Source organism: Gobius niger, assembly GCF_951799975.1.
Source record: "Gobius niger genome assembly, chromosome: 13".
NCBI lineage: Eukaryota > Metazoa > Chordata > Actinopteri > Gobiiformes > Gobiidae > Gobius > Gobius niger.
Genome location: NC_136864.1, coordinates 29,609,030 through 29,635,505, shown reverse-complemented (window position 1 = coordinate 29,635,505; position 26,476 = coordinate 29,609,030). Strand labels below are relative to the sequence as shown.

The 26,476-nt window shown below is 40.4% G+C and overlaps 1 protein-coding gene across 2 annotated transcripts in view; it reads left to right on the top strand.

Annotated features, from left to right (window-relative positions):
- Window positions 1–26,476, top strand: part of LOC306973233 (xenotropic and polytropic retrovirus receptor 1 homolog) — a 39,729-nt gene that overhangs the window by 2,760 nt on the left and 10,493 nt on the right. For both annotated transcript variants that reach the window (XM_079570133.1, XM_079570132.1), the window contains exon 2: window positions 14,864–14,915. In XM_079570133.1, coding sequence (XP_079426259.1) covers window positions 14,864–14,915 — 52 coding nt within the window. The remainder of the gene's footprint in view (window positions 1–14,863; window positions 14,916–26,476) is intronic.

The window sequence follows — 26,476 nt, the reverse complement described above, 5'->3', positions numbered from 1 at the left end:
CATTGGGTCAACATGTGATCATTCAGAAATCATCAGGCAACTTCTGAAGGCAATTGGTTGCAGTAAAAGGAAAGGGGGCCTATACTTTTACCCATCACACTTTTCAGTTTTTTATTTATATCCAAAAAAATATTTCATTCATTTCACTTCACGATTGTGTGTCACTTAGTGTGTGTCTTTTACATAAAATTTCAATTAAATATATTTATGTTTATGGTCCATAGTTTGGCAAAATGTCGGAAAGTTAAAGGGGCGCCCAAACCTTTGCACACCCCTGTAGGTAGTTTCTACAGATTATACATAACCCATGACGCTGTAGTGAAGTTGGTAGGCTGTGTATAAAGTGTAGCGTAAAATGAAGTGTAACCGTTTTTTGTAGAGCAATAAACTGAAATAAAACCAAACTGTTCCACGCTCAGCGAAATAGAACTGTTTAGGACTGGATTGGAACATTGTCAGGGCCCGTCTCACATCTTTTGAAAGACTGTTCCAGATTTTTGCAGCATGAAACTGAAATGCAACCACACTGTGTTTAGTCCTTCCTCTGGGATCCAGCTACAGACACATGGACGCACAAAAGCCAGGCTTGTTTTGGAGCAATATCTTTGTACTTATGATCGTGTGTTGTGTTGTCTTCACCCCGAGTTTTACTGAGCGATGGAAGTCTCGCAGTTTGAACAGGAAAAAATCGGATACTCCAGTTTTTGTGTCCACGTTCTTGTGGTTTCATCCCCACTCTGGTGGAACTGTAATTGATTGTGGGTTGGGCTGAATTGAGTGAGCGGTTAATCTGTTGTTGTTGTTGTTGTTGTAATGTTGTGCGGACATGGCTGAGGTCAGACTGGAGAACGCGGTTTAACCTTTGCACTATTAATGGCATTACAGCAGCATCCAGCTCCAATCGGAAACCAATCACTACATACTCTTCAACTACGTCTACTACTACTGCAACTAGTACTAGAGCCCTATTTGTTGTTTGCAAAGAGTATTGGACAGGCATTGAAGTTAACCTCGCTGCTACTGCTGTCCAAAGGCAGTGTTTTACCTCTCAGTAAGCTTGATATCCTGTCCATTCTATAATAATAAAAGCCTCTGCCTGTGTAGTATTTTTTGGTTCCTGCGCTGGTCTTCGGGCCCTGCTGTGTGGTGTTGTTGCTCTCAGCTGTAGCTCTGACCCGGGCCTCCTCAGTTTGACTTGTGTTCAGACCTCACACCGGCCCAGCTCACACACACCACAGGATTATACCGCACTGTCTATTTACCCGCAGACTGCAGTTTGGCTAGGACCCGCTGGGGATTTACTCACAGCGGAAAACACGGGGACAAGGTGACGTTTGGGGGGGGAGCAGATGGGAACAATGGTAACGCTGCAGAGGGAGCAAAGTGCGAGCTACAGGAATAAAGGTTTGCCCATCGCCTTGCTAACGGTTTAGTGTTTGGATGCACCACTGACCTAAATCAGCAGATGTCATGTATGGAGAACACAAGGAGTCAATTCAAAGGCTGTACAAAATATCACAAACATATTGATAACGCAACAATGCCATGTGCAATATCTGTATCACAAGAAGTTCATTGTTTTATTGCATTCATTTCCCACTTTAAGCACAAGGGTGACTGCCTGAGGTGAACCAATCAGACGTGACCTTCACTGCTCACCGCCGATGGTGCTTTTTTGCTATTGGTTAGAGTGGCCCCATAAGTGGCTCCACCACACAGCAAAAGAAAACTCTGAGTGACAGCGAGAAAAGGAGTGAGGACTTAAACAACGGGCAGCTTGTGCCTAAAAAGAGCCGCCTGTCTGAAATGCAGGATTATTTTGGCTTCTGGAGAGAGGATGTGACAGAAACACAGATAATGTGCAAGTTGTGTCAAAAATTACGACTACAAGGAAACACAACAAGCCTCCATTGTCAAGAGCGACATTCACTTGATAATGACCTTATGAAGTTATCACATTATATCCGCTAACTAACAAAAGAACACACCCATAGGCCCTTTTAATGAGTGCTGGAAGGACTGTGAAAGCAAAGCTGTGAGTGAATTGGTTAGAAGGTCCTTCAGAAAGCAGCTCAAAGACTCTTTTTAGTACGTCAGGAGATTTCAATACATGCACACGCACTTGTTTAAGACCTGTCGAAGTGAACAAGAAGCACAAGTCATATTACTGCTGCTAAGCCCGGCATTGTGTGTCAGAGTGACAACCTGGGTCTGAAATGTGACGTAATGGGAGCATCACTTTGACAGTTTCTACCTTATCAACAAATAATAGCATTTTTAACATTCTTCTTATGTTTAGGAACATATTTCACTTAATAGGTGGAATTTCTTTAGGTGAATTAGAAATATTGCAATAATATCGTGTATCGTTTTGAACAGAATCTTGAGCTCTTAAATAGTGGTCGACCGATGTGGGTTTTTGTGGCCACACCGCCTTCGCTCTGCCTGATCCCGTCAGACCTGGGAAGCTCTGCAGGGAAGGGCCTGGCAGGACCAGGATGGGAGACCGTTTGGGACACCAGGAAGCCGAGCGAATGGAGTGAGTGAGTGGTTGGTGGTGATCGGAGAGGCCAATAGCGCAGACTGGTTACCTCGCTTCCGTCAGTCTACCCCAGGGCAGCTGTGGCTACAATAGTAGCTTACCTCCACCATGTATGGAGTGAATGAACAATGCAATGTAAAGGGTCTTTGAGTGTCCAGAAAAGCACTGTATAAAACTGATGCCTTATTATTATTATTTTTTAAAGCTGATTTTTAGAGATATCTACGCACGGCCGCTCCCTCAGCTCCCTGAGGCCGAGGATGTGGTGGGAAGTCTCTTATCACTTCCGGAGATATCCAAGAGGGTCTTAAAGCAGCCGATGGAGAGTCACTTGATTCACTTTTTCCCTGCGTTTATTTGGATTCATCTCATTAAAACACCTTTAGTAAACTCCACTATCCTTAAAGTTAGGATTAGGGTTAGTTTGGGTTAGTTGAAGATAGCGTTGTCCTCCGGCATGATATTGATCAATAGCCGTTATGGTAAAATACCCGTATATCGGCCCGATGAACCGCACATGCAGAGGATGCCATCTGAAAGGAGAGACATATAAAGATCTTATTTGACCTCAGGATATTTGCGTGACATCCCCAGCACCGATAAGAGGACTGCTCAGGCTCGACTGATACAGAGCGGTATTTAAAAAAACAGTACGCATCGGAAATGAATGCAAAAAACAAAACACGAGACAAATGAGACTCCGGCGGCTAAAAATAGACGGCTTGTCATGAACTAAGATTAATTAGGGGAAAAAGGCACTACAGCTAACACAACTTCGAACTTGGGTTGTCTCAAGCATAAGCATACGTTTTTGTGCAACGTCCCATTCCTATTCTGAAAGCCAAGTTCTGTCTCTGGGCTTTAACTTGTCCACTGATTCGGAAAGAACAAGTTTAACCAGCTATGATAATTGGGATTTTTTTTCAGGCTAGTCAAACTTCCTTGTTCCTGTTGAAACACAACATGTGCACTGCTGTTGGGATGAATTCATATCCACTGGCCTCTTGTCATTGATGGGAGCTTGAATAAAACATTTCCAGTTAGTAACATAAGTAGCTGAGGGTGGGCCGAGATACAAATCCCACAAGGATGAGACGAGATTTTAACATAATTTGCAATAATGAATAATATTTGTATGGAACCATTGTATTGTATTGTTCGTAACAAAATCATTAAACCAATAAGAATGGGAATTGATAAGATTTTTACCAATATCATGGAAAAAATCACGCAGGCTCCATTTGTGTGCATGCAGTTGAATATTAGAACAAGGCTAATAAATGTGTCTCTTTTGACAGGTGTATTCTGATGACATTTATTAATTGCGATTGTCAATAATAATAAAATAGAATCTGAAGCTCAAAAGTTAGATTCACTAGGAAGAGGAGGAGACACAGACTTATTTAGTATCTAAGCAGTTTGTGCCAGACACTGACGCACAGGAGGCTTTAAACTTTAAACAGAGAGTGATTCTTGGTTAGACTGACCTCCTTCTTCCTTAAATGGCCCGCTGTAATCATCCCTTCATATTCTGTGCTCTGGCTTTCCCTCACTGTCCGAGCGGCCTTGATAACAACATCCATGACAACAACATCCACGTAGTTCTGCTTCTTCCGTGAGCGGTCGATCCGCATGTCGCAAAACCGCCGACGGATCCACCCGGACTCGCCGCGACATGCAGCGGTGTCCGAATCTGTAATGTGTAGAAGGTGAGGTATCAAGTGGAGAAAATATAAACCAAAAGCTGCGCTATGGTGCAGTTTCAGTGGTGTGTGGGACCGGAGCAGTTGTGAAAGCCTATACCAGTGTTGTTTGTCCAGGCACTGGCGGTGTAGAAAAGCCTCTCCATCTCCTCCTTCACAGCAGCAGTTTGTGTCCAAAGAATGTGTCTCCGGTTTCCTCCTCACTCCACTTCTCATCAATCCCAGGAGACTTGCAGAGAGGGGACATAGAGGGGACATAGAGGGGACAGAGAGGGGACAGAGAGGGGACAGAGAGGGGACAGAGAGGGGACATAGACGGGACATAGAGGGACATAGAGGGGACATAGAGGGACATAGAGGGGACATTCGGGCTGCACAGTTTAGGAAAAATATTGCGTACGGAAATTGCGATTTTTACACATTTGAACCATGACAGGCTTTAGAGCTGTGATATATGACCCACATATTAGGGCTAGCACGATTTCACAACATTGTTTTTAGACCTGTTTAAGACCTGATTTGCTCTCAGTCTAGGCTATTTAGTGCTCTGAAAAAGAGTCAAAGTGGCACTTGGAAAGTCAAATATTATACATCGCGGTGTGAACAATCTGAGAACTACTTCAAATCATTTCACACTGAATTGATGAAGGAAACGGAGCCAAATGCCTCTGAAACATTTGAGTGACACTTGCTCCTCTGGTGAAAGATGGTGTCTGAAAGCTGACAGTGGCACAGACAGGAAGTGTCTCGGGGCGGCTGGAGGTGACTCAACACGGCCGTGATCGTGACTGGACTTTTGCTGTTGATTAGAGTGGAATCCTACAGCGGTGTCCAAATCTGAACCCGTAAAGGCGTTCCATGGGAAAGATAGATCTGATTATTTCATCAGTTTTGGCTGTTGTGCACATTCAGAGGCGTAGCTTGCCATTAGGCAAGACGGGCAGCTGCCTGGGGTGCTAACTAACCAGTGATTAGGAGCTATGTGCCATCCCATAAGCCACTGCGCCAAATCCCCCCACCCCCCTCGAGTGATTCATGTGCAAACACTGTTGATTGACAGGAGCACATTTAATAATAACAATAATAATACAAAAAAAATAAGATTCTACACAATAACTTTAAAGAAGAAGAAAAGCAGCTGTTGGTGATGTCACTTCCCCGTCGGTAAGGACGGTTGGATTGTGCAAAACATCTCTGAAGCTCTAGTTCACTTTTACTGCATAGAGATCTAACAGATCTAACATGAAAGGTTAAGGATTAGCTGCTAGTGTTAGTGCTTAGAGGCTACAATCTGATGGTTTCGGACGCAGCCTTTGTGTGTATTGGTGACTCCTACCCGGTGGCAGGCAAAGCTGCAATTGTGGTTTTCTGGCCAGAGACACCAGGGGGAGATTAAAGACCCCCCCCCCAATCATCCCATTAACACTTGTTTTACCCTCAGAAGGACAACGAAAAGGATTTATTTTACTTAAGTTACTTAGTACTGCTTTAACACGTCAATAAATGTCAAATGACATTTGGTTTATAAACTTTGGACACATGACTTTGTACATACACTCGTACATCGGCCCCTGGGTATCATGATACGTAATCACATCGTGACAAAAGTAGATGGTCCTAGCCCTACCGCCCACTGCTGCAGAGTGCTCCTGGAATAGAAACGTTACCTGGCTTCTTCTTTTATAAAGGTCCTTTTTAGAGATTGTATAAGATGTGGCAGATATTCTAGAGGCAACTTTTCTGGAAGGCATTGATCTTTTTCAGCTCAGCTCGATCCAGTCGACAACATTCAGAGACACGCTGCTGGGCTGGGTTGACAGTGCTCTTACTGTATACAGTATGATTTTTTCTATTGGGTTGATTTCCAGATGGGTCAAAGTCTGGTGAATGTGATGGTGCTTTCCCTAACCGTGTCATTTATTCTGTCTCTCCTAATGCCCATTTAAACCTCTACTGTATTGACAAAATGACATAATATGTAATTCCATATACTCTTGTCGTCTGTTTTTGTTTCTGATTGGTTTGTGCCGCTGTAGCAGGTGTCGTGTGGAAACCACGTATGCAGCAGTGCTTCATGGGAAGTGGCTTTGCTGATAGAGCGCCTTTTCACACCGATTCACAGACAAGCATGGAGACAAAATAGGGGCGAGTGGAGTTTATTCTAAAGTCAGCAGAGGAACAGCAGGGCCCGACTTCAACTGTCTGTGGTTCCGGGTTATTTCACGTTTTTTTCTCTTCCATCTGGTAGTTGTTGCTGGTGAAGCCTATTGTTTAGCGCAGAAGTTAGTTCAGCACATATTGTTACAAAACCGTTAAAATATGCGGGCAGCTGCACAATTGATCGTTTATCGTTATCGCAGTATTAGGTGACGAAACAGCCGCATCAATAGCTACAGTGTAACTATTGATGTACCAAAAAATCACTAAGGTTTTCGACTGACCGAGATGAACACATGCTTCGCTAACACAGCCTGAAAAAAAGACGCTTGCTTCATTTGCAGTTTACTCGGTTAGGGAAAAAAGATAAAAGGAAAGATAAAAAAGCCATCAACAGTGCATTGTGAAATCTCTTTTTAGTCCGTCTATAACTTGATAAGACCCGACTGGAGGCACAGCCAGGTGTTTTTTGAAGACCGCTCTAAATCGAACACTTTATCGATCCTCTGTCTGCTCTGGAAAGGCCACAGCTCCCGCCTCCGTCTGAAGTTCCAGCACAAAGCGAGGACTTTGGTTTGAGATCAGATAAAGTTGGTCTGGGTCAGCATTAGCCAAGTCAATGATGGACATCTGAAGGACATGTGCACTGTTACACCCCTACTAAATATTCAACCTTCCACGTATCATCTCGCAAAATATTCAACTTTCCAAGTACACTCTCACCAAATATTCAACCTTTCAAGGGCTGTAATCAGAGCGAAAACGGATCTGAAATGGGTAGAAAATCAACTTGAATTTCTTGAAAGTCTCTCTGCTGCTGTCCTCATGCTAAACTCTCCTGACATCCCTACAATCAACTAAACCTAAACTGTACTGAACTTTTTCTTTTGTGAGATTGTTGTGGCAGTGTGGACTTTGTTTTTTGTCCTTTGTATTTTTTGTCTAAATTGACTAAAAAGCTCAATGTCTTATCCACGTTTTATCACAACATGGTCTGCAGTGTTTGTCCACTATCTTTCCATGATCAAAGTGGGCGAGAGGTCTGTTCTTGAGACTTAGTTAACCTCTTAACTCCCACCTGAACGGATCCCATTTTCTCCAGTTTGGCTTTACCCTAATCAAAAAGCTTCTTGGGGAAAAAACACCAAAATAGCCACAAAAAATGAGAAGAAAGCAAGGATGAAAACGCAACAAAAATGTGACAAAAATTCAACAAAAATGTGACAAAAATTCAACAAAAATGTGACAAAAATTCAACAAAGATGTGACAAAAATTCAACAAAGATGTGACAAAAATTCAACAAAGATGTGACAAAAATTCAACAAAAATGTGACAAAAATTCAACAAAAAGTGACAGAAAGATCAACCAAAAAGTGACAAAAATTCAACGAAAATGTGACCAAAACTCAACAAAAATGTGACAAAAAATCAACAAAAAAATGACAAAATTCATCAAAAATTTGACAAAAATTCAACAAAGATGTGACAAAAATTCAACAAAGATGTGACAAAAATTCAACAAAGATGTGACAAAAATTCAACAAAAATGTGACAAAAAATCAACAAAAAGTGACAGGAAGCTCAACCAAAAAGTGACAAAAATGTGACAAAAATGTGACAAAAATTCAACAAAAAGTGACAAAAATTCAACAAAAAGTGACAGAAAGATCAACCAAAAAGTGACAAAAATTCAGCAAAAATGTGACAAAAATTCAAAAAAAAACATACAAAAGGTGACACAACACGGCAACAATGCGAGGAAAAAGATCAGTTTTGTGGGTCTTAGCTTTCAAATGAGGTGTTACACAGGCCTATATAATAGCCAAAGAGGACAGAATGCATTTGGTTTAGCCGGGTGGTAAGAGGTTAAGGATAGCTCTCAAATTCAAGCCTTAATGTTGGATATCGATGGTTCGAGGCTAATTCTGCTGCTGCTTGAGTGAGTTTCTCTTCTGTGAGATAAAGAAAAGTCTCATCTTATTGTTTCTTGGTCTCGTTGGGGATAATTTGGGGATAAATTCAGGTGTGCCTTATGTGTGTAAACCTGAATTGCATCCATTTAAATTGCTCTTTGATTCTGTGGCTGTTTGATCTCCTGTGCTCACTGAATACTTGTGGATCAGCGGTGTGTGTGATTGGCCTGCGTACATATTCATGTGATGATCACTCATCAGGGTGTGCAGCCGCTGGTAAACAACAGCTCTTAATGATAATCACCGTCTGCAGAAGGAACCAGAGCGAAATGTCAGTTAAAGAAGCGCTTTGGCCACGTGGAGTGTCTCCAGGAGCTGTGTAATACTGTGGGGAAATACATTTATATTTAGCAGGTAACGGTTATGACGAAACAGTAAGCCATTTTCTACTTTCAAATGAAAATGTTTCAATTTGTACCATAAATGTCAGCAATGTATTCAATTACATTTGCCAGTGATCGTTTTGGTCAGCTACACTGCAATACTTTCTTACTGTCAAATATAAGCACATTTCTTTTCAATAAATTACACAAATTAAATGTATAAAATTGACATTACCAATTTGGGCAGCCAAAATAATGGATCTTCAAAACCTCAAACCTTTTTTTAGTAATAATTGAAATCGCGATTATTAAAACTGGTTGCCTTCATTTTCAATAAAAAAAAAAAAGTGCAAAATAATTTCTTTGGACAGTTATGCTACAGTTTCTAAACGAATCTTCTATTAGAGACATCCCTGGCTCACCTGCCCCCTGCTGGCCATTCCTCACACCTGCCCAAGCAAACCAAGCGCGCGGCCTGATGACATCATCACACAGCGCTGTTTGTTTATGTCGGACCAAAGCATGTGCCAGGAGCACGTGAAATGCGAAGGGAACAGAAACAATCATCACAGCGGTTTGAAATAATATGGAATTGCTTTGACCTGCGTGAGATCTGCCCCTGAAGAAGAGTTTTAGACTTTTCTGCAACAGCCAGCCCTGGTCAAAGGATATAGAGGCTTCTAAACCTCGGTTTTCCTTTCTACAAAAGGTGAGCACTTGTTATTTCAAGAGCTGCGTATACAATTATTATTATTATATTATTACTGCGCTTTGGACGGACAAGCGGGAGGGCATCCTTGATAAAAATGTTCCTGATTCTGCCATTTTTGTAATTGTCTAGTGTAATTATCGTAATTGAATTTTGATTAATTGCACAGCCCAAATAGAAATCACTATTAGTCAATATTCCATGTATTTAATAACACATTGAGTGCCACGCTTGCATTTGGGATTTAGCTGTAGAGAGCCAACAATCCAGACCATTTTTCATGATATTTGTACAACTCAATGTGCCTCACAGCCACACCAGACACAATAAAAAGCATTAAAAACACAATAAAATGACATTAAAAATATATATTGTATACATTAAAAAAATATTCAACCTTCAGCAAAGCAAAGAGAAAAGAAGAGATCTAAATGCACACACAGTTTATCAGATATAATTCTGATAAGTCAAATAAGGTCCCATAGCAGAAAGAGAGAAATGAACCTGATGGACAGAAGGAGGACGGAACAGGCGCTATGCACTGAAGTCAGGCCCGGGGCTGAGTGAGAGGCGGCCCGGGGGGGACCGATGCAGCAGCCCCCACAGAAGCACTGGATGCCATGACTCTGCGCAGACACATGTGGCGGCCGGTGTGGATTCTGTGGCACCGCCTCAATACGTCTAAATGCCCAGATGAAATGTCCAGATCGTGACTTTTCACAAGTTGTTGATCGTCATTTATTTCAGTTCTGTTCATCACAGAGCTGCCAAAATCACAAATAAGGTGTTTTAGAGTGTCTTGGTTTGGTAATTTAAAAAATAGAAACGCAAAAACCAGTTTAGAGCCTCAAGACTAACCCCGGTCACTGAGAAAAAAACAATCTGCAAATGAACACATTCATGAGCCATGAAGCCTGACAGGACCTCTTTAGACCTACTGATGACGGAGTAAAGCAGCACATTACATATCTGAGTCACCTCTGCATCACAAAGCCTTTTTTGAAAAGCGGATGTAAACATTGCATCTGTAATTTGCTGCGGCGCGTTGACCTGCTTTTCAGCAAACGACATTCCAGAAACTAACGATATCTCTGTCGCTTGCCACGTCGTGCGGAAGCGCCCCAACAACAAGCGATGTTTACGCGCAGCGCCCCATAATCCAGTTGTGACGGCTTTAATCATTCTGGCAGTTTGGTGTCGAGATGTGAAGTTGATCCCCTCGAAGGAGAAGCAGTTAGGGATGACGCACACGGCAAATCAACGACATTTTAAAGAGAGCTTTACTCCAGCTCTTACACTTTGAAGAGTTGGGAATCTAGAGTCTGACGATAGTGGCAAATGCCAACCAACACCTAGGTTATTGATCAGTTATTGTTCTTATTGTGTCCTTGGGTATCACTGAAGTCTCCCATGTGACTGAGATGTACATTTATTGCTAAAACGATAAAGCAGACTTTGCAAAATTCCGTTTCTCTTTGGGCTTTTGTTTCCTTATGATTGGGAAAGGTATGCCAATCTCTGATAGCATCTTTCAGTCGTTGTCATCAATTGATTTTCTTGTAGAGGTCATTTTCTTTTGCCGACATAGATCTACATTCATGTAACGATCATATGAGCAGTCAGTCTGTGCGGAAGGATCTGTAAGAGCTAGGATCACATTTGGGCAACAGCTCAAGAGATTTTACTCCACTACCTCCGATACTCTATGTAGTGCACCTTTACCAGGCCTGTGTCATGTATCAAAACAGACTTTCTTGAGCTTTTATTTCATTCAGCTATTCTACACGTTATAATACAAAGATATCAAAGCTAAGATGTTCCAAGTGAAGTTGTTTTGATAGTATAATGTCGACTGGATTTCCTAATAAGCTTTCTGTGCTCAGCTGTTGTGGCCTTTTCCATGTTTGCGTTGATTTCCCACACTTTAGCCTCAGGAGTATCTCCCCGGCGTCGGAGCAGTGTCCTTTTCCCATGTTTATTTTTTGAGACCGAAATTATATCGGGGGAGTCAGGGGGAGTCAGTGGGAGTCGACTCTCTCCAACGTTTCTGCCACTTCTGAGAGTATCATGTTGTAAATCCACTTCTGGACTGTTTCGCGGTTGTATTTGCCGTTGTTGACCCCGGCTGAGAGAGAGCGCGCTGACCTCATCATGCCCCCCCTTCACAGTGAGCCTGTTGTGTCCACTGTCAGGGCCCGGGACAGTGAAAGAGCTCCACTGTCCACTGTGCAACTCAAATGACTTTACCATTGTCTTCCACTCACTGGAGTCTGCCGCTAATGAACTGGGCCCAAGGTCGCTGCGTGAACAACTGTCCACTTATTCTACGAAAAAGAACAGTATTTGCTAATCCAGTTAATTAGATAGACCAGAATGAAATGCAAACATCCTTTTGGTGTATTCCAGAGTCTATGTATCTGGAGAATTGTACATTAAAAGCTAGAAACACTTTTTAAACATTTTAACATTTTAAAATCTTTTGTATATAGTTAAAGTGCATCAACAAACCTTGAAAAAATAGCAAAGACAATCACTAAAAAACTGAAAAATCACTGTGCAGTTTGTAAAAATGATTATTAACAGATGGAAATTAGCATAGCAAGTCCGCAATAAACCACAAATGCATCAATCCCGACTCAGTGTGTGATCATCTTCAAGGCTGCTTTATGTAGTTCCCGGCTTTAACAACGTTTTTAGCGCATAATACGATCCATAATTGGAGCTAGCTGCTAAGACGCTAGGTAGCTCCGGGTGCTAAACAATCGGCTACAGCCAATTGTACATGAAACATGAGTAATAACCAACCGGCCCGGCTCAGTGTGTGATCATTGTTAAAGGGATGCTTTATGTAGACGGTGGTTTTATTGACTTTATTCATGCATATTTCTCATTTTCACATGATCATCAGAACAGCTCGTAGCTTTGGGAATGCTCGTGCATCATCAAGGCCTAAACACATTCCTATCGTGGATACAGCCACTGGATACGTTTTCTTGTCGCCGCTTTTAATCCTGGGTGTTGCGGTTAAATACACACTTCTGTGTGTCTCTGTAAAAGTCCCAGAGCTGCTGTAGCTCCGGTTCACAACATCATGAAGCTAAGATTTCCTTCATGACCGTTTACATCTGCGCCGGTGGTTCCACTGTCCCCGCTGTACCGACGTCTATGATCACGGATCTTGAAAACTCGATATTCCGAGATTTAAACTCATAATTTTGAGATTTAAACTCGTAATTTCGAGATTTAAACTCGTAGTAAGAGTTTAAAAGTCATAATTTCGAGATTTAAACTCGAAATTTAGTGTTTTAAACACAGAATTATGACTTTAAATCTTGTAATTTCAACTTCTTGTTGTGCTTTTATTTTTTACCATGGCGGAATCTGGCTTCCATATGATATAAATAAACTAAACTAAGAAAAACCTGAACTTAAACATCCAAATTATTTATACTAAAAACGAGATAAAAAAAAAAAGTAAAAGGTTTTCTGAACATACAAATTGATTTGACTTACCAACCTGATTTTGAATTCAAATCCATTTTGCACAGCCCTAAGCTGGATATAAAAGAAGTGTCGGACATTTCACACTAAATTTGTTCAAGATGACATGCAAGTTTTGCCTTTTCACAAAGTAACCTTAAGTTAAAGTGGTCTTAAGACTGAGCCCTGCAGGACTCCCATTTTTACACGCTGTCTACAGACTGAAAAAGTGTTGTTTATTTTAGCCAAACAAGGCGAGAGTCAGACCTTTGTTAGCGTAGCCTCAGATTAAGGTTTGTAAACCCATTGACCTCTCTGTGTTTCCGTGTCAAACATTACAACAGCTTTTGTGGAATCTGCTGAGTTAGCTTTGTATGTCAGTCCCACTTCTCATGTTCAATAAATAGCATTGTGTGCAAAAAAATGCTGAAGCGTTGTGTGTGTTGGTTTTTTAAGTGGACGGTCATTTTGAGCGGCGAGGCTTGTTTTCGCCTTTGTCGTGTCGCACACTGTTATGAATTATGGCTGTTCCAGAAAATCTCAAGTATGTGTCAAAATCTGCCGCCGCCTGGAGCAGAGTGTTCAGGAAAAACAGGGTTACGAAACACCCCCATGTCCTGTTTTCTGAATATCACATCAGAATCACCGGGCGCGCGTTAATATTTATTTAGTAAATCATTAAATGCTGCTGGACAAGTTTGGTTGGGTTTGGCCTGGGAGTGTGACTGAAGTGGGCCGTCGTCAAACACGGCCCGTTTAAAGAAGGAACTTAGTCAAGAAGCAAACAAGGAACTTTGATCATTTTAGTTCTTGCATATTTGACCGCTCAATCATAAACTAAATTACACACTTGCCCACTCCTGCAGTTGCCAATACTATTATTATACTATATACTTTACATGACCCAATCAGAGTAAGCGATCAAAAGTAAAGTGTGTGTAAAACTAACTCAGCGATAGAATTCTCCACGTTCAGAGCAACATGAGGCGCACTGTGTCCTTCATTCACTGAGATTAGTTGGTTAATGTTCTTGTTCAAATGTAAAGAGTTAAAGAGGGGGTATTATGCTTTTTTCAATCACATAGCACCAGTCTATATCTCACTACAATGATGAGCAAACCTTCTGTTGGTCTGTAAATGCAGTAAATTAGAATAACTGCCTTGTATAAAATTGCTCTCTCAAAATGGCTGTTGTTGAAATAGGCCTCTGTCTCTTTAAGAACCTCTGAGCCTTTCCGACACGACCCCTCCACACGCTGTCTGTGGCATCAGTGGGGAGGGGGTTCTGCTGAGGGGCAGTGGTTGGTTACTCGGCTGGTGACGAAAGCTCGGAGGCGTCTCCAGGAGGTGGGGGCGTTCCTAGGAGGACTCGGGCAAACCTATCCCTAAAATGGCCGCCATCAGAGTTTTTACAGATTACTCAAAAATACGTTAATGTGCCAAGGAAACACTTCAGGCATGTTTTTAATGAGGGAGTGACATAATAACATGATGTAAAGCTTGAAAAAGTCGAATTTGCATAATACCCCCCCTTTAAAATAGTATCTGAAATTTGGAATCGATACTCAAATATTGTAATTTTCGATCGACCCCGATATCCTATCCCTGTATCGGAACGGTGCATCCCTAGTTGTTCATACTAGTCGATTTCACTGGAAGTCGTCATTTTCAAGTTGTAAAAAATCCCAGTTGCCATTAACGCAGCATTAGCTACCATTAGCGTACCGTCAGAGATCGTCTTGTAGCTGCTTCTTTCCTCTTTGCCTCTTTGTCGCTCCTGCATGATTAGTCAAACAATCAATCACAAGTCATTGCTAAATATACTGGTTAGTAAAACAAGTGATTCCACCAAAAAAAGAAAGCGTAATGTTTAGTTGAACCGCCTTTCGCTTTGTTTAGGCCCACAGCGTATGGACACGTTTGTTTGTTTGTTCTGAATTTGAACTCTCTGGCCTCCCTCTGTTTGTCTGTGCAGGCGTTCAAAGACATGCTGTATGCTGCTCAGGACCAGGCTCCGTCCATTGAAGGTACGTACGACACAATATTATTATTATTTTGGAAAATGTCTGAAGCAAGGCTATGTTTTAAAGTACAAGGCACAACCTCTTTGGGACTGCATTTGTTTCCTTTAGGGTATGTAGCGTTCACCGTTTTATAAGACACTACAAAGGAAAGGCAAGCCTGGATTACCTGACATACACTTAGGTTTTTTGCTGACTGATTTTAGCCTTAGGATTAGGCGACCAAAAGCCTGGGCCTGTGTGGGCTTTCTGACTGGATAATTGGCAGTGAGTGAGCTGCATAAAAACCTAAACAAAGAAATCCACACAATACTTGTCTTGTACATAAAACAAATACTTGTCATATTGTTCTCAGCATAATCCTTATTCAAGTTTGAGCTTATTTGAAGAGCAGAGTTTGTACACAAGGTAATTCAAAGTACTTCACAGTTACATAAAACTAGGGAGAATAATCAAATCATCAAACCTCACTGACATAATCATTTAATACATTATAAGAGCAGAGTGAAGATAAAATACTTTCAGTGTCTGACTGTTAAATAGAGCTGTTTTCAGCCTGGATTTGAGGCCTGTCTCATGCTTACAGGAAGTCTGTTCCTGATTTTAGATGCATAAAACTGAAACTCGGGACCAAAACTAGCCTAAAATGGAAGTAATTGAGCAAAATCATAACATTGTTTGTTTTTCCAGGTTGTTTGCAAAATACTGTGTTTGAAAAAAAAGAATTAAAAAGTTGATAAATTAATTATGCCAAAGCTAAGGCCTTAAAGAGACTAGATGCAAGTAGTCATTTTATACTCTTAGGTCTTACGGTCTTACGCGTAACTGCAGTATCTATATTAAGCTCGTGCATGACGGCACTTTGGACTCGAATTAATAACTTTTTGAGTGACAGTGCGGGATTTTAGAGGCAGTTATGGTGAACAGGTCTGGACTCATTCTGCACATGAGGACATTGCTGGAACATGTCCTGACGTTCCAGCATTAGGACAATCTCAGGAAACAAAACATGCCTAGATTTTTTTTTGCATTTGTGGCATTAAAAATATAATATTTGGGCATTCAAACGTCATTTAAGGGGAGACACTACAGGCAAAAGTAATTTTTTTCAGTTTTCAGGTTTTGGGCCAAATTCACCCGGAAACAGAAAATATCCCTAATCTTCCCAATAACATGTTTAATTATCGCGCTGATTCAATGTTTGCCCATAGACTTATATGGGACAATTTTTCTCAACAACTTCACATTTTCCAGCCTTGGACTGAACAATATTTGGAAGATTTTTTCAGAGGGATTTTTTATTATCTAATCCCTTAAGCCCCATTTATAGAGTTTTGAATGTCAAAAAATAAGGCGAAAATTATTTTTTTTACACATTTTTCCACTAAAAAACAGCTTATTTTAACCAGATATCCAAAATCCCCTCTGAAAAAGTCTTGGTAACTCATTTATCAATAAAATGAAACCATAAATTTAAATGTAGCTCAATCCATTATTCAGATTTCGTCGCCGAAAAGATGGGAAATTTGGGGCATTTTTAGGCATAAAACACCTTGTTCTTATATGAAAAGATAAAATGACAGAAAACCTGCAATGTATTTTTTTCTCACATTTATGCCAGTGATCTACAGCAACAGTTTCAAATTGATATCTGTAAATATACATGTTTTCCCTATTCACCTGCAGTGTCTCGCCTTAAAAGAATCAAAATGGACTTGCTGCCACCTGTAGAAACCTCAGTCTCATCCAAAGGCCTCAGTGCTTGTGTGATATGTTTGTAGCCTCTTGTAATATTGATATTGTTTCACCAAATACTGCGATAGAGATAATTTGGCAAAATATTGTGCTGCCTGACAACCTCCTCTTCATATGAATCTGCACTTTATTACATTTTCCTGTTAATTCTTTTCCAGAGACTTACCTCATGGCGTGTTACTGTTGAATTATGTTGTTAACCCAAAAACAGCTCTAAATCTCCTTAAACCAGTCATCACTGCTCCCTTTTCCCTTCTGTAATCACTGTCTTCAGCGCACAACATTCACAACAACACGAGGGCCACACAATGTTTTGGGCATTTAGCCTCGTGTTTTTTCATGGGCTAAATTGTCGCCCTGCAATGTGACATACTATTTATCCTGTTAGGTGGAAGCGCTTGTGTATAGAAAATAAAGCTGTTAGTGAAGGGATAGAGATGCCAAATGGTGATGATTTCCTCAAGCAGGAGGCTCCAGTCTTTTAACGCCCTGAGCTACTTTTGCAAAATGGAAAATGGGACTGGGCGATTTTGGAAGAAAAATAATCACAATTATTCTCCACATGTTGATCGATCTCGATTTTCTCTGTGATTTTTTTTTGTTTTGTTTCAATGATAAAAACAAGTAATGTGGCCTTTTCTCACAGTAAAACATCCCCATCTCACAAAGCAAAGGAAAAAAGTGGAAATGTTTAAAGAATGTCACAAGCAAGACGGCGAGAGTTGTGACAAAAGGCAACAACTTCAGAGTTTTGCACTTGTACATAAAGAAATACAGTGGGGGAAAAAAGTATTTGGCCATAATCCAATACAATGTCTATGTGAAACTGACCAAATACTTTTTTTCCCCACTGTACTTGTAAACAGCGCTAGGGCTGTGCAATTAATCGAAATTCGATTACGATTTCGATTATTACACTAAACGATTACAAAATTAGCATAACCGTTTTTTTTTTGTGTGGTTTTTTTTCATTTTTTTGCAAAGCAGACTTGCATTATTTCATGACGTTGGAATTATTTTCCCTTCACATTTCACGTGCCACGGCTCATGCTTTTGCCTGACATAAAAACAAACAGCGCTGTGTGATGATGTCATCAGGCCGCGCTGCTCAGTTTACTTGTGCAGGTGTGAGGGCTGGCCAGCAGGGGGCAGGTGTGAAACAGAGACCTCTCCTTAATAGAGGCAGACTTGAAATCATTTGTACTTTTATGACTGTTCAGAAAACAGAAAATATTCAGCATAAATATATAAATAAAATAAAGACTTTTTTTTAAAGGCAACAAATAATCGTTTGAATAATCGTGATTTCAAGTATGACAAAAATAATCGTGATTATTATTTTTTCAATAATCGAGCAACCCTAAACAGCGCCCTTTTAAGTATAAAAGACGGCTCAAACTTAAAATTCACTGCCAGAAGTCCAGATACTCCACTCTTCTTAAAGCCACACCGCGTACAATTTTACCCAATTAATAAAATTGAAATACAACCATATATTTTATGACCGATATTTTCATCATCAGAAAAAGTACCTCATAAATGTACTGCCTTTGCTCTGAGCGGCTCAGCTCTCCTAAGACATGACTGTAACTTAACCGGGGGTGGGTACGTCTCCAGCTCGTCTCCATGGAGATGTGACTGAAGGCAGAAGAATTTGAGATTTAAAGAGGTTAGGTCCTCATCCAAATCCATTCTTTGATTACTGACTGCATTGTCCGTGTTGAGCTTCTCATTAGGAGCATGTTTTGTATTGACGGCAACAGTATAGTCTAAAATGTTGCGCAGTGTGCCTTTAAAAATCCACATGGTCCAAATACTGTGATCAATAGTTTTCGCCTTCGCGTCCTGGTCCAATGTACACTCAGCTTTAGCTGTATTGTAAAAATCCCTGTTTCCAGTAACCGGCTACACAACGCTAGCCACTGTTAGCTTAGAGCTAGTCACCGTTAGCTTACCTTCATAGTTCGTCTTTCAGCTGCTTCTTTCTTCTTGTCTTTGGCTTGTCACTTCTGTAAAATTTCATAAACTCTGCGTTTTTGTGTTGATCTCACAACCCTCAGACATCCTGGCTTTATTTTTGCTGTGCTATATGGTAAACAAACTACACCAGGCAAGATGGTACAGTTAAATGATCAGAGTCAAAGAAAACCATGCTAATCTCTAGATACAAGCAGAAACTAAGCTTTCCTGTTATTCCTGATGTACATGATTTTAGAGTGCACTCCTGCTTCATTGGCCGACCCAGAATTTACACATCCTTATAGATTGATATAGCTCCTCTTTATTTGCAGTATTGTTAAAGAAAGTTGAGTTTTGTTCTCTATGCACAAGAGAGCTTAAATCAGCAGTATGGAGGTTATGCAACTTAAGTAGACAAATATTGTTACAGTAATGCTTTATTCATTTAATAAAAAAGAAACAATAAAACAAACCATTCAGAAAATCCTGTCCTACAAGAAATTGAGCCAAATATGTATTAAGCAGATGTTTTTTCCCCTTGGGCATTTCCTGCAATGTCGAGCTTTCTCATACAGTTGCACGATGCATGCCAGCAGAAAGGAAACATTTAAACAAATAGCTGGTATGACGGCGAGTAGGTGAAAAGCAGTCACAAGAATATTATGGAGTATTACTATATTTTATATATTGTATTAATTAAATAAAGGAAATGGAGGTTAAAGGATGAATAAAGGAAACACTCATGAACATCTTCTTAAGAAACGTCTTATAATCCATTCTTACGATGGCAGAGTCAGGAACCTGCGCCAGATTCACCACACGTCCTTAAGTAGGAAAAATACTTCACAACTGTGTTCTCAGGTTTGTGAATCCTGCATTATTTGTGAACGGCAGCATTTGAAAGTTTTAGCAGTAATACATTGGTACATTAATAAAAGTAGACTACATGAAGTGATATTACCAACTTATTTATATATAAAGGCATCTGTAATTTATAATGAGGGCATTTTACATTCTGTAGTTAATGAATACATGATTTAATATGTAGAAATATTTGTGACTCAGAATGTTGGGTCCCATCAGGAGCATGATTGTGAACTGAACTGGATATTTTGTGCGTCCGTTTGACTGTTCTTCGAATTTGTTCGGATTTGTTTCTTAGAAAGGAGGAGAATACGTTTTGTGCATGCCAAAAATCTTCCTAAGAAGGCCTTAAGAACAAATTTGTTTCTACTCCTTCTAACTCCACATTTCTATAAAAGCTTCACAATAAAAAGTAAAAGTTGGCAGCATGTTTTGTCCCATCTATAAGTAAGCACACTGCCGAACAGTAAGTGGTGCTGTACCGTAAAAGCCACTGGCTCACCACAAGGAACAAAGTCTGTCCCTGTCTTGTTTGCCTTACAGATCCTGATTTGTGTACAATCTTCACATTTTTGAAACCACAAAGTTATAGCCTGATACACTTATGGTAAAATGATTTGTTCTTGTTCTTCTACCAACTTTAATTGATGGTATTATCCCTATTGCAGGTATTTAATGCATCAAAGCAAATGTATTTATATGGCACATTTAAAACAACTTTGTTGAACAAAGAGCTTCACTAAAAACGAGACACAATATACAGAAGCAAAAAAAAGCATTTGGCCAAAATCCAATAGAAAGTCTATGGGAAACTGATCAAATACTTTTTTTCCCCACTGTACAAGCAGCAAAACACTAACAGCTCACATTTTAATATAAATCTTGAACACAACTTGATCACTATTTTGACAAAAAGCCTAATTGTGATTTTTCTGACGGATATTGCAATCGCAATTCGTAATTTACAATTATATTATTATATATATCGCCTATGTTTATTTTTTTGTTTCTGTAAAAGGCAAAACTGCTATTAAACATCATGGTACTCTTTATTTCAGCTTTATGCTGCTAATATATGCACATCTGCAAGAGGCATTTTATGGAGTTGTCAGAAACATGCTTTGTTTTAATCATTCTCAAATGAACTTGGCGCTCTCACACTCTTTCTCACTCTCTATTCAGCTACATAAAAGCGTTCTCTGAATCACAAGCTGCAAAACACTGCATGTTTTATGAATATCTGCCTCATAGTCGCATCAAAAAGCGTCTGGAAAGATGGTACAATTAGAAATGACATAATACAGTGATGCGTGCGTACAAGAATGAGTATTGGACCACCCCAACCCACTCCGCCATGAAATGATAAAGCCGCGACCCAAAACCTCCTCAAGACACAGGTTTTTTTGTTTCTAGCTGTGAGAATAGTTTGCAGTTTGCACAGTGCCAGACGCGCCTGGAGTTCGTTTATATGATTCTTCTGCAGCCTCTTTTGATCGGCCAACAGCACAAAGGATGCGAGGCTCAATAATTGTGATTGCAAACTTGTCTTTCACTCAAACGGCGGAGGCCCAGGGCAGGGAGCCAAGAAGACCTCGCAATTAGGTTACCGCTCAAATCTCATTATTGACACGAACTGTGCAGCCCCGCTTTGTTTAGTTAGACAATGATATGTTGATATTAAACAGCTTACACTTTCTGATTTAGCAAGGAACTCTCACTAAGCCGCATCCTTCCCTCCTTTTGCGGTCCTTGGCTAAAATGAACATGAACGTCGTCAACTCTTCACAACAGAACAACAGAACAAAGTGGGGGAATAAGCTTTGATACCAAACTAGACTCAATATCTCAGCTTCTGGAACGAGGAGCCTCAGCCAAGAAAAATCCACCACGATGTGACAATGGTGAAGTCATACGAACTCCAAAGCCTGGCTAAATCTCAAAAGCTTTCTAAGGCTGCACAGTGTGAAGTCAAACGCAGTAATTACCGTGTGGAATATTGTGATATTTGGTGCCAAATTTAAATCCAAATCACATCGCTGAGGCCTGTAATTTTGCGAGCCCGCCTGCGTGCTATTGTTGTGCTGCATCACACTGCCCTGGACCATCAGTCTTATGTAAGTATCTGTGTTAAACATCCCATAATAGTCCAGCCAGCGCTCACTATTGACTTGGTGCTGCCGTCATCCTCACGGACAGCTCATTACTCCAGGCCAGCGGAGTGTAGTGCTGTTCTTTAGGGCTTGCTCACAGGGCTGCAAGACTGAATGCAATTGAATTAAAATCACAGTTATTTCGGTCACATGATGTCCTCTACAGAGAAGTCGAGGTCTCGAACATGTTCTTCTGAAATGCATGGAATTATCGTATTTAGCCGTTTAATCTACACAACAACCTGTTTTTGCACTTTAAATGTCATTATAAAGCATTAGGTAGGATTATAACAGGCAATAATTTGAATTTTCTTGAAAAATAATGAAATTGCGCAACTATTTTTACTGCATACATTTGTCCCCCTGAAAAAAAAGTCAAAATTGTGTTTAACTGTAGTAGTGTAGTACTGTAGTGTTGGCTGAAACTGTGCACAAAAAAAAAGCTTCGGTCATTCCACTGTTTGATGCATAATCATACTTTTTTTTTCACGTTTTTGGCCATTACAATCACATGAATAAGCGTTAGATTTGGCTGTTTCCTGTAGGAATCCTGAATAGCTAGTTTATGAAGATATGAACTGTCCTCTGAAAATATGTTGGTCGTTCTGCCAAAACGGTGCCTTTTGCGTCCCAAGAAAACAAACAAATTTTATTTATTTTTTTAAGAGAATCTAAAAATCTAATTTTCTAATAAAAGCTTATCTAATCTAATCTAATAAAAATGTGTTTTTTGGGCTGTCCCCACCTGTGATTTTTCATCTTTAATAAGGTATAAAATGTATACATTTTAGCTAGAACTACAAAAGAATCACTTAATTCCATTGTCCACTAAGAGATATCATTATTATTTTACTGTTTTTAAGTATTAAAAATTCCTGCTCATTCCTGTTACTGAACTACAATATTTCTCCACAATGGTTCGGTCCAATGACATCACAATCAAGAAGTTGTTACATTCTGGAGATACTTTCCCACGATCTAAGCCAATCAGTGACTCTCTCTCTTCCACATTTTACTCTATGACCTGTTTGTGGACATTTGGAGAGGGGGGGCGGGGGGCAGAAATGTCATGTCAGTTCTGCTACCAATTTTTAATGTGTAAATCCAAGAATGTTTCTATTCTAACATTTAATCAACATCTACAAGAAATGTAGTTTCAGTGCGTACAGCATGTGCTTCAGCGTTACTTAGCATTAGCCTGCAATCGGCAAATTGGTCAAATTTTGTCATTCCTGTTACCGTCATTCCTGTTGCCATTCTGAGGAAGAGAAATGGGAAAAATCCATTCAAAAAATTAAAAAGAGAGACTGAGATGGCCCCCATTTTTAAAAAGAACTTCTAAAAATAAAAATCATAAAATCCAATGATGGAAAACTTGCTCTACATTTTTCTTTCTTTGATTTATGTCACTATTCAACGGTAAACGTTTGTTCAAATTTGACTCATGTTTTGTTTCTTTGGTGCAGCCATACCTCAGTAGACAGAATGTTTTTTTCCATCACCATAAATAATGTTTTTCGAACCCAAGTACGGTGCAGACGATCTTTGAATAATACTTGGCTGACTAATGTACACACAGCTTAGCGTCTTGATTCAGCCTGCTGTGATTTTCCATTGCCTTCTCAACACCTGCTTATTATCTTGGCTTCCGCTTTTTATTCTAGAACTATGACTGGTGCAAAATTATTCCAGCCAAGACTTTCCGGCATCAGGGGAATAATTGTGAGTGCAAAGTCAAACTGGAGGAGCTGTGAATCAGCCTGGAAGAGGACATGCGATCGTCTGGTGTCGACACACTGCGAAAGTCCACGGATTGTACCACTGCACCACCGGCCCGCGGGTCTATGCTGGAGCTTATATAGATATAAGGAAGCTTGGCCAACGGACCCAACAATTTTGCAGCCTAATCATTTCAAGAAGGACGAGAGGCAGTTTTTGGGGGGGATATGGCCTTTAGTGGGCAATGTAGTTGGATTTATGTTTTGGCAGGAGGTCAGACACTGTACAAGTCGCATCTAATGAGAAAATTAAATTAAATTAAAACGGTTTCCCTCAGAGTAGTCAGTAGTCGGTCACCGATACCAAGTTCCTGTTGGATACTCTGGCCTGCGCAAAAAACAATAGCAAAGTAAAAAGATGCCATGCCCCAGGGAGCACACGGCTCGTTTTGCATAAGAAACAAAGTACTTGCACTGCTCGATTCTACCAATGGTCAAACACAACAACAAAAAGATGATCCTGTAGTGAGTCACACCACATTTAAATGGCTTCTTCTTCTTCCTTACCGTGAGTACCGAGTAACTGTTTGAGGGTGAAAATGAGATTTATGTTTCAGTTGTGACGTAAAGGATCACAAGGATCAACGAAAATATCATAAAAATGTATCAAAAACATACAGCATTTCTTAAGAAAAAGGAGCACAAAACATAAACTACATACATTTAAGGCCGACATGAAACTTTTGTAACAAAAAATGTACTCAGAGGCACAAGTGGCATTTTTTTTTACTCAAGATACTTCATTGTAATATTACCAATCAAGTAGAAGGTACTGAATGATATAGCTACTAAGTACAGCTCTTCAAGTACTTGAGAAAATTTTAGTAAGTACTACTCTGCCTGTACTCATATACACTCACATACACTACATGGCTAATGCTGTTTGTTGTTAGCATTGGTGCTACTTTGGGCTTTTCGATAGCTAAAAAAAAGTTAATAATACACCGTTGATGCAATGCTCTGGTGTCTTTATCCCGACACAAATGTTTGCAAATTGTTTATACTGCAGAAAGTAGCTTTTTGTCTTTGTAAGTAACTAAGTGTTTTATTTGCCATCGTACAACAGTACAACACAATTGTGTTCAGGTGTTAGTCCTGAGCCGCTGCGACCTAGTGCAGTGTAGCACCCGAGGGAACCTGGCAGCCTTCAGTCTCCTCTGATCCTCTAAAACGGTGCACCGCCTCCTGGGTTTGTCCCCGTTTCAGAGCGTGGTGTCCTGCACTGGTCAGCTCCACATCCTTCGTCTTCCTCCTGCGCAGCTCACTCCGCTCCACAACAATCTTCCACCATCTTCTGGGAAGAGCTTAGCAGTTTATCTGTTTTGTTTTTTTTCTTCAATGAACATCCGTTAGCCAGAACAATAGTAGGGATAGAAGGCATGTGCGGCTTGGCTGTGAGTTTTGCCTGGATACCTTCTTGTTTGTCCCTTTTTTGTTTCCTGTAGCGCCTCTTGTGACACCTCCACTGTGCTGCAGGTGTGGGGGCTCTTTCTTAGAAGAAGAAATTTGTAGGTCTCAAATGTCTTTAGCTCATAAGCTAGCTGTTTGTTTACTTTTAAAAACCTGCTTTCTTCAGGACCATGATGGACTCATGCAGCAAAAAAAATCCACCAAACCCACAAAAGTATCCACAGAAAGCACAGAAACCACAAATGCAGTAAACACTGCAAAAGGCAAAAAATGCAGCTATGCCAAGAGAGAGGGAGGTTGCTGCTTGTTCATACGTCGCCGTCGTACAAGTAAAAAAACCATTAAATTAGCAAAATGGGTAAGATACTCTTTTTCATGGAAGAGCTGGATCTGTATCAACTCAAACAAATAGTAACCAGTGTGTAATCAGGTCTAAAGAGAGTGGATCACCAGCGTGAGGCCTGACACGTGCAGTAATTACTTAAAAGATGAAACCTGGTTAAGTGAAAAATTGCATTTAAGCAAAGAATATAAACCCACATGAAATGGAGCACATTTAGAAAAAGTAAACTCGGACCGTTTTTTTGCTGTGTCACTGTTTGTAGAGTTTATTGTAACCCGTGAGACTAGCATTACTGAAGTCTTGTTTTCCAGTGAGTGTGCTGTTTTTGCAATAATCCCCATATTTAAGCGTGTTGCAGGGTGTGAAAGTGCGTGAGTGTCGGCCGGGGCGTTCCTCTCAAATCCTGTTAAAAAACATCAATTGTGCCGGTCAAAGTATAGGCCGTCGGGAGCAGACAGACATGCCATAATGACGGTAATGACCATAATACAGCGGGGCAGGAGAGGAGCCAGTCTGAGGGTGATTCAGCGGCTCTGTTTGGCCCGCGGTTGCACTCGGTTAGACCGCAACACCGCTACTAACCCAACAACAGGCAGCGCTCTTTTGTTTTCGACCTCAGGTACATGTGAGGCCGCGCCCGGGCAGTAAATCGTGGTGAAATGTGCTGAATATCTCCTTTAAACTTTGACAGTTGGACGATATTGACATTGCCACTTATAGCCAGCTAGTTTGGGTCTTATTTATTGCTTATTGCGCTACTTTTAAAACCGCAGAGAGCTACTCATACTTTGGTGATACCCAGGTGAGTGAGCAGGCAAGATGATATTTCAACACAAAGAAAGTAAATGTAGTTTCCTTTAAACACTTACTATGTTTCCCAAAATTATTATTCAAAAGAGAAAATCCACTGGAGTCATTCCTGTTCAAATCAACCAATGTTTGAAATAAATCCTGCATTAGCGTCTCGGATTTGCTTTAAACTTGTTGTGAAATGTGTGAAGTTTGGATTTGGTAACATTTGCAGTTTGTGATACTTTGTGGTTTAGCTTGTCAGGCCAAATTCATGGCTTTTGCAAAATGCTTAAGCTCGTCAGCCGCTTGCCCAAAATGAATGAAAGTTCCCGGGTTTGTTCTACACAAGATGTAACACTGCAGCTACTGTAGATTTATCGGCCATTAAGTGTAAAAAATGTGGTCTCAAGAAGCTTTTTTTCAAACTTGAATTGCCAAAGTATGTCACCATCTACCACAAAAACGACTGTACTAGCGGAAGAGAGTGATTCTTCATTAAACAAGTTCTTTTGGTAA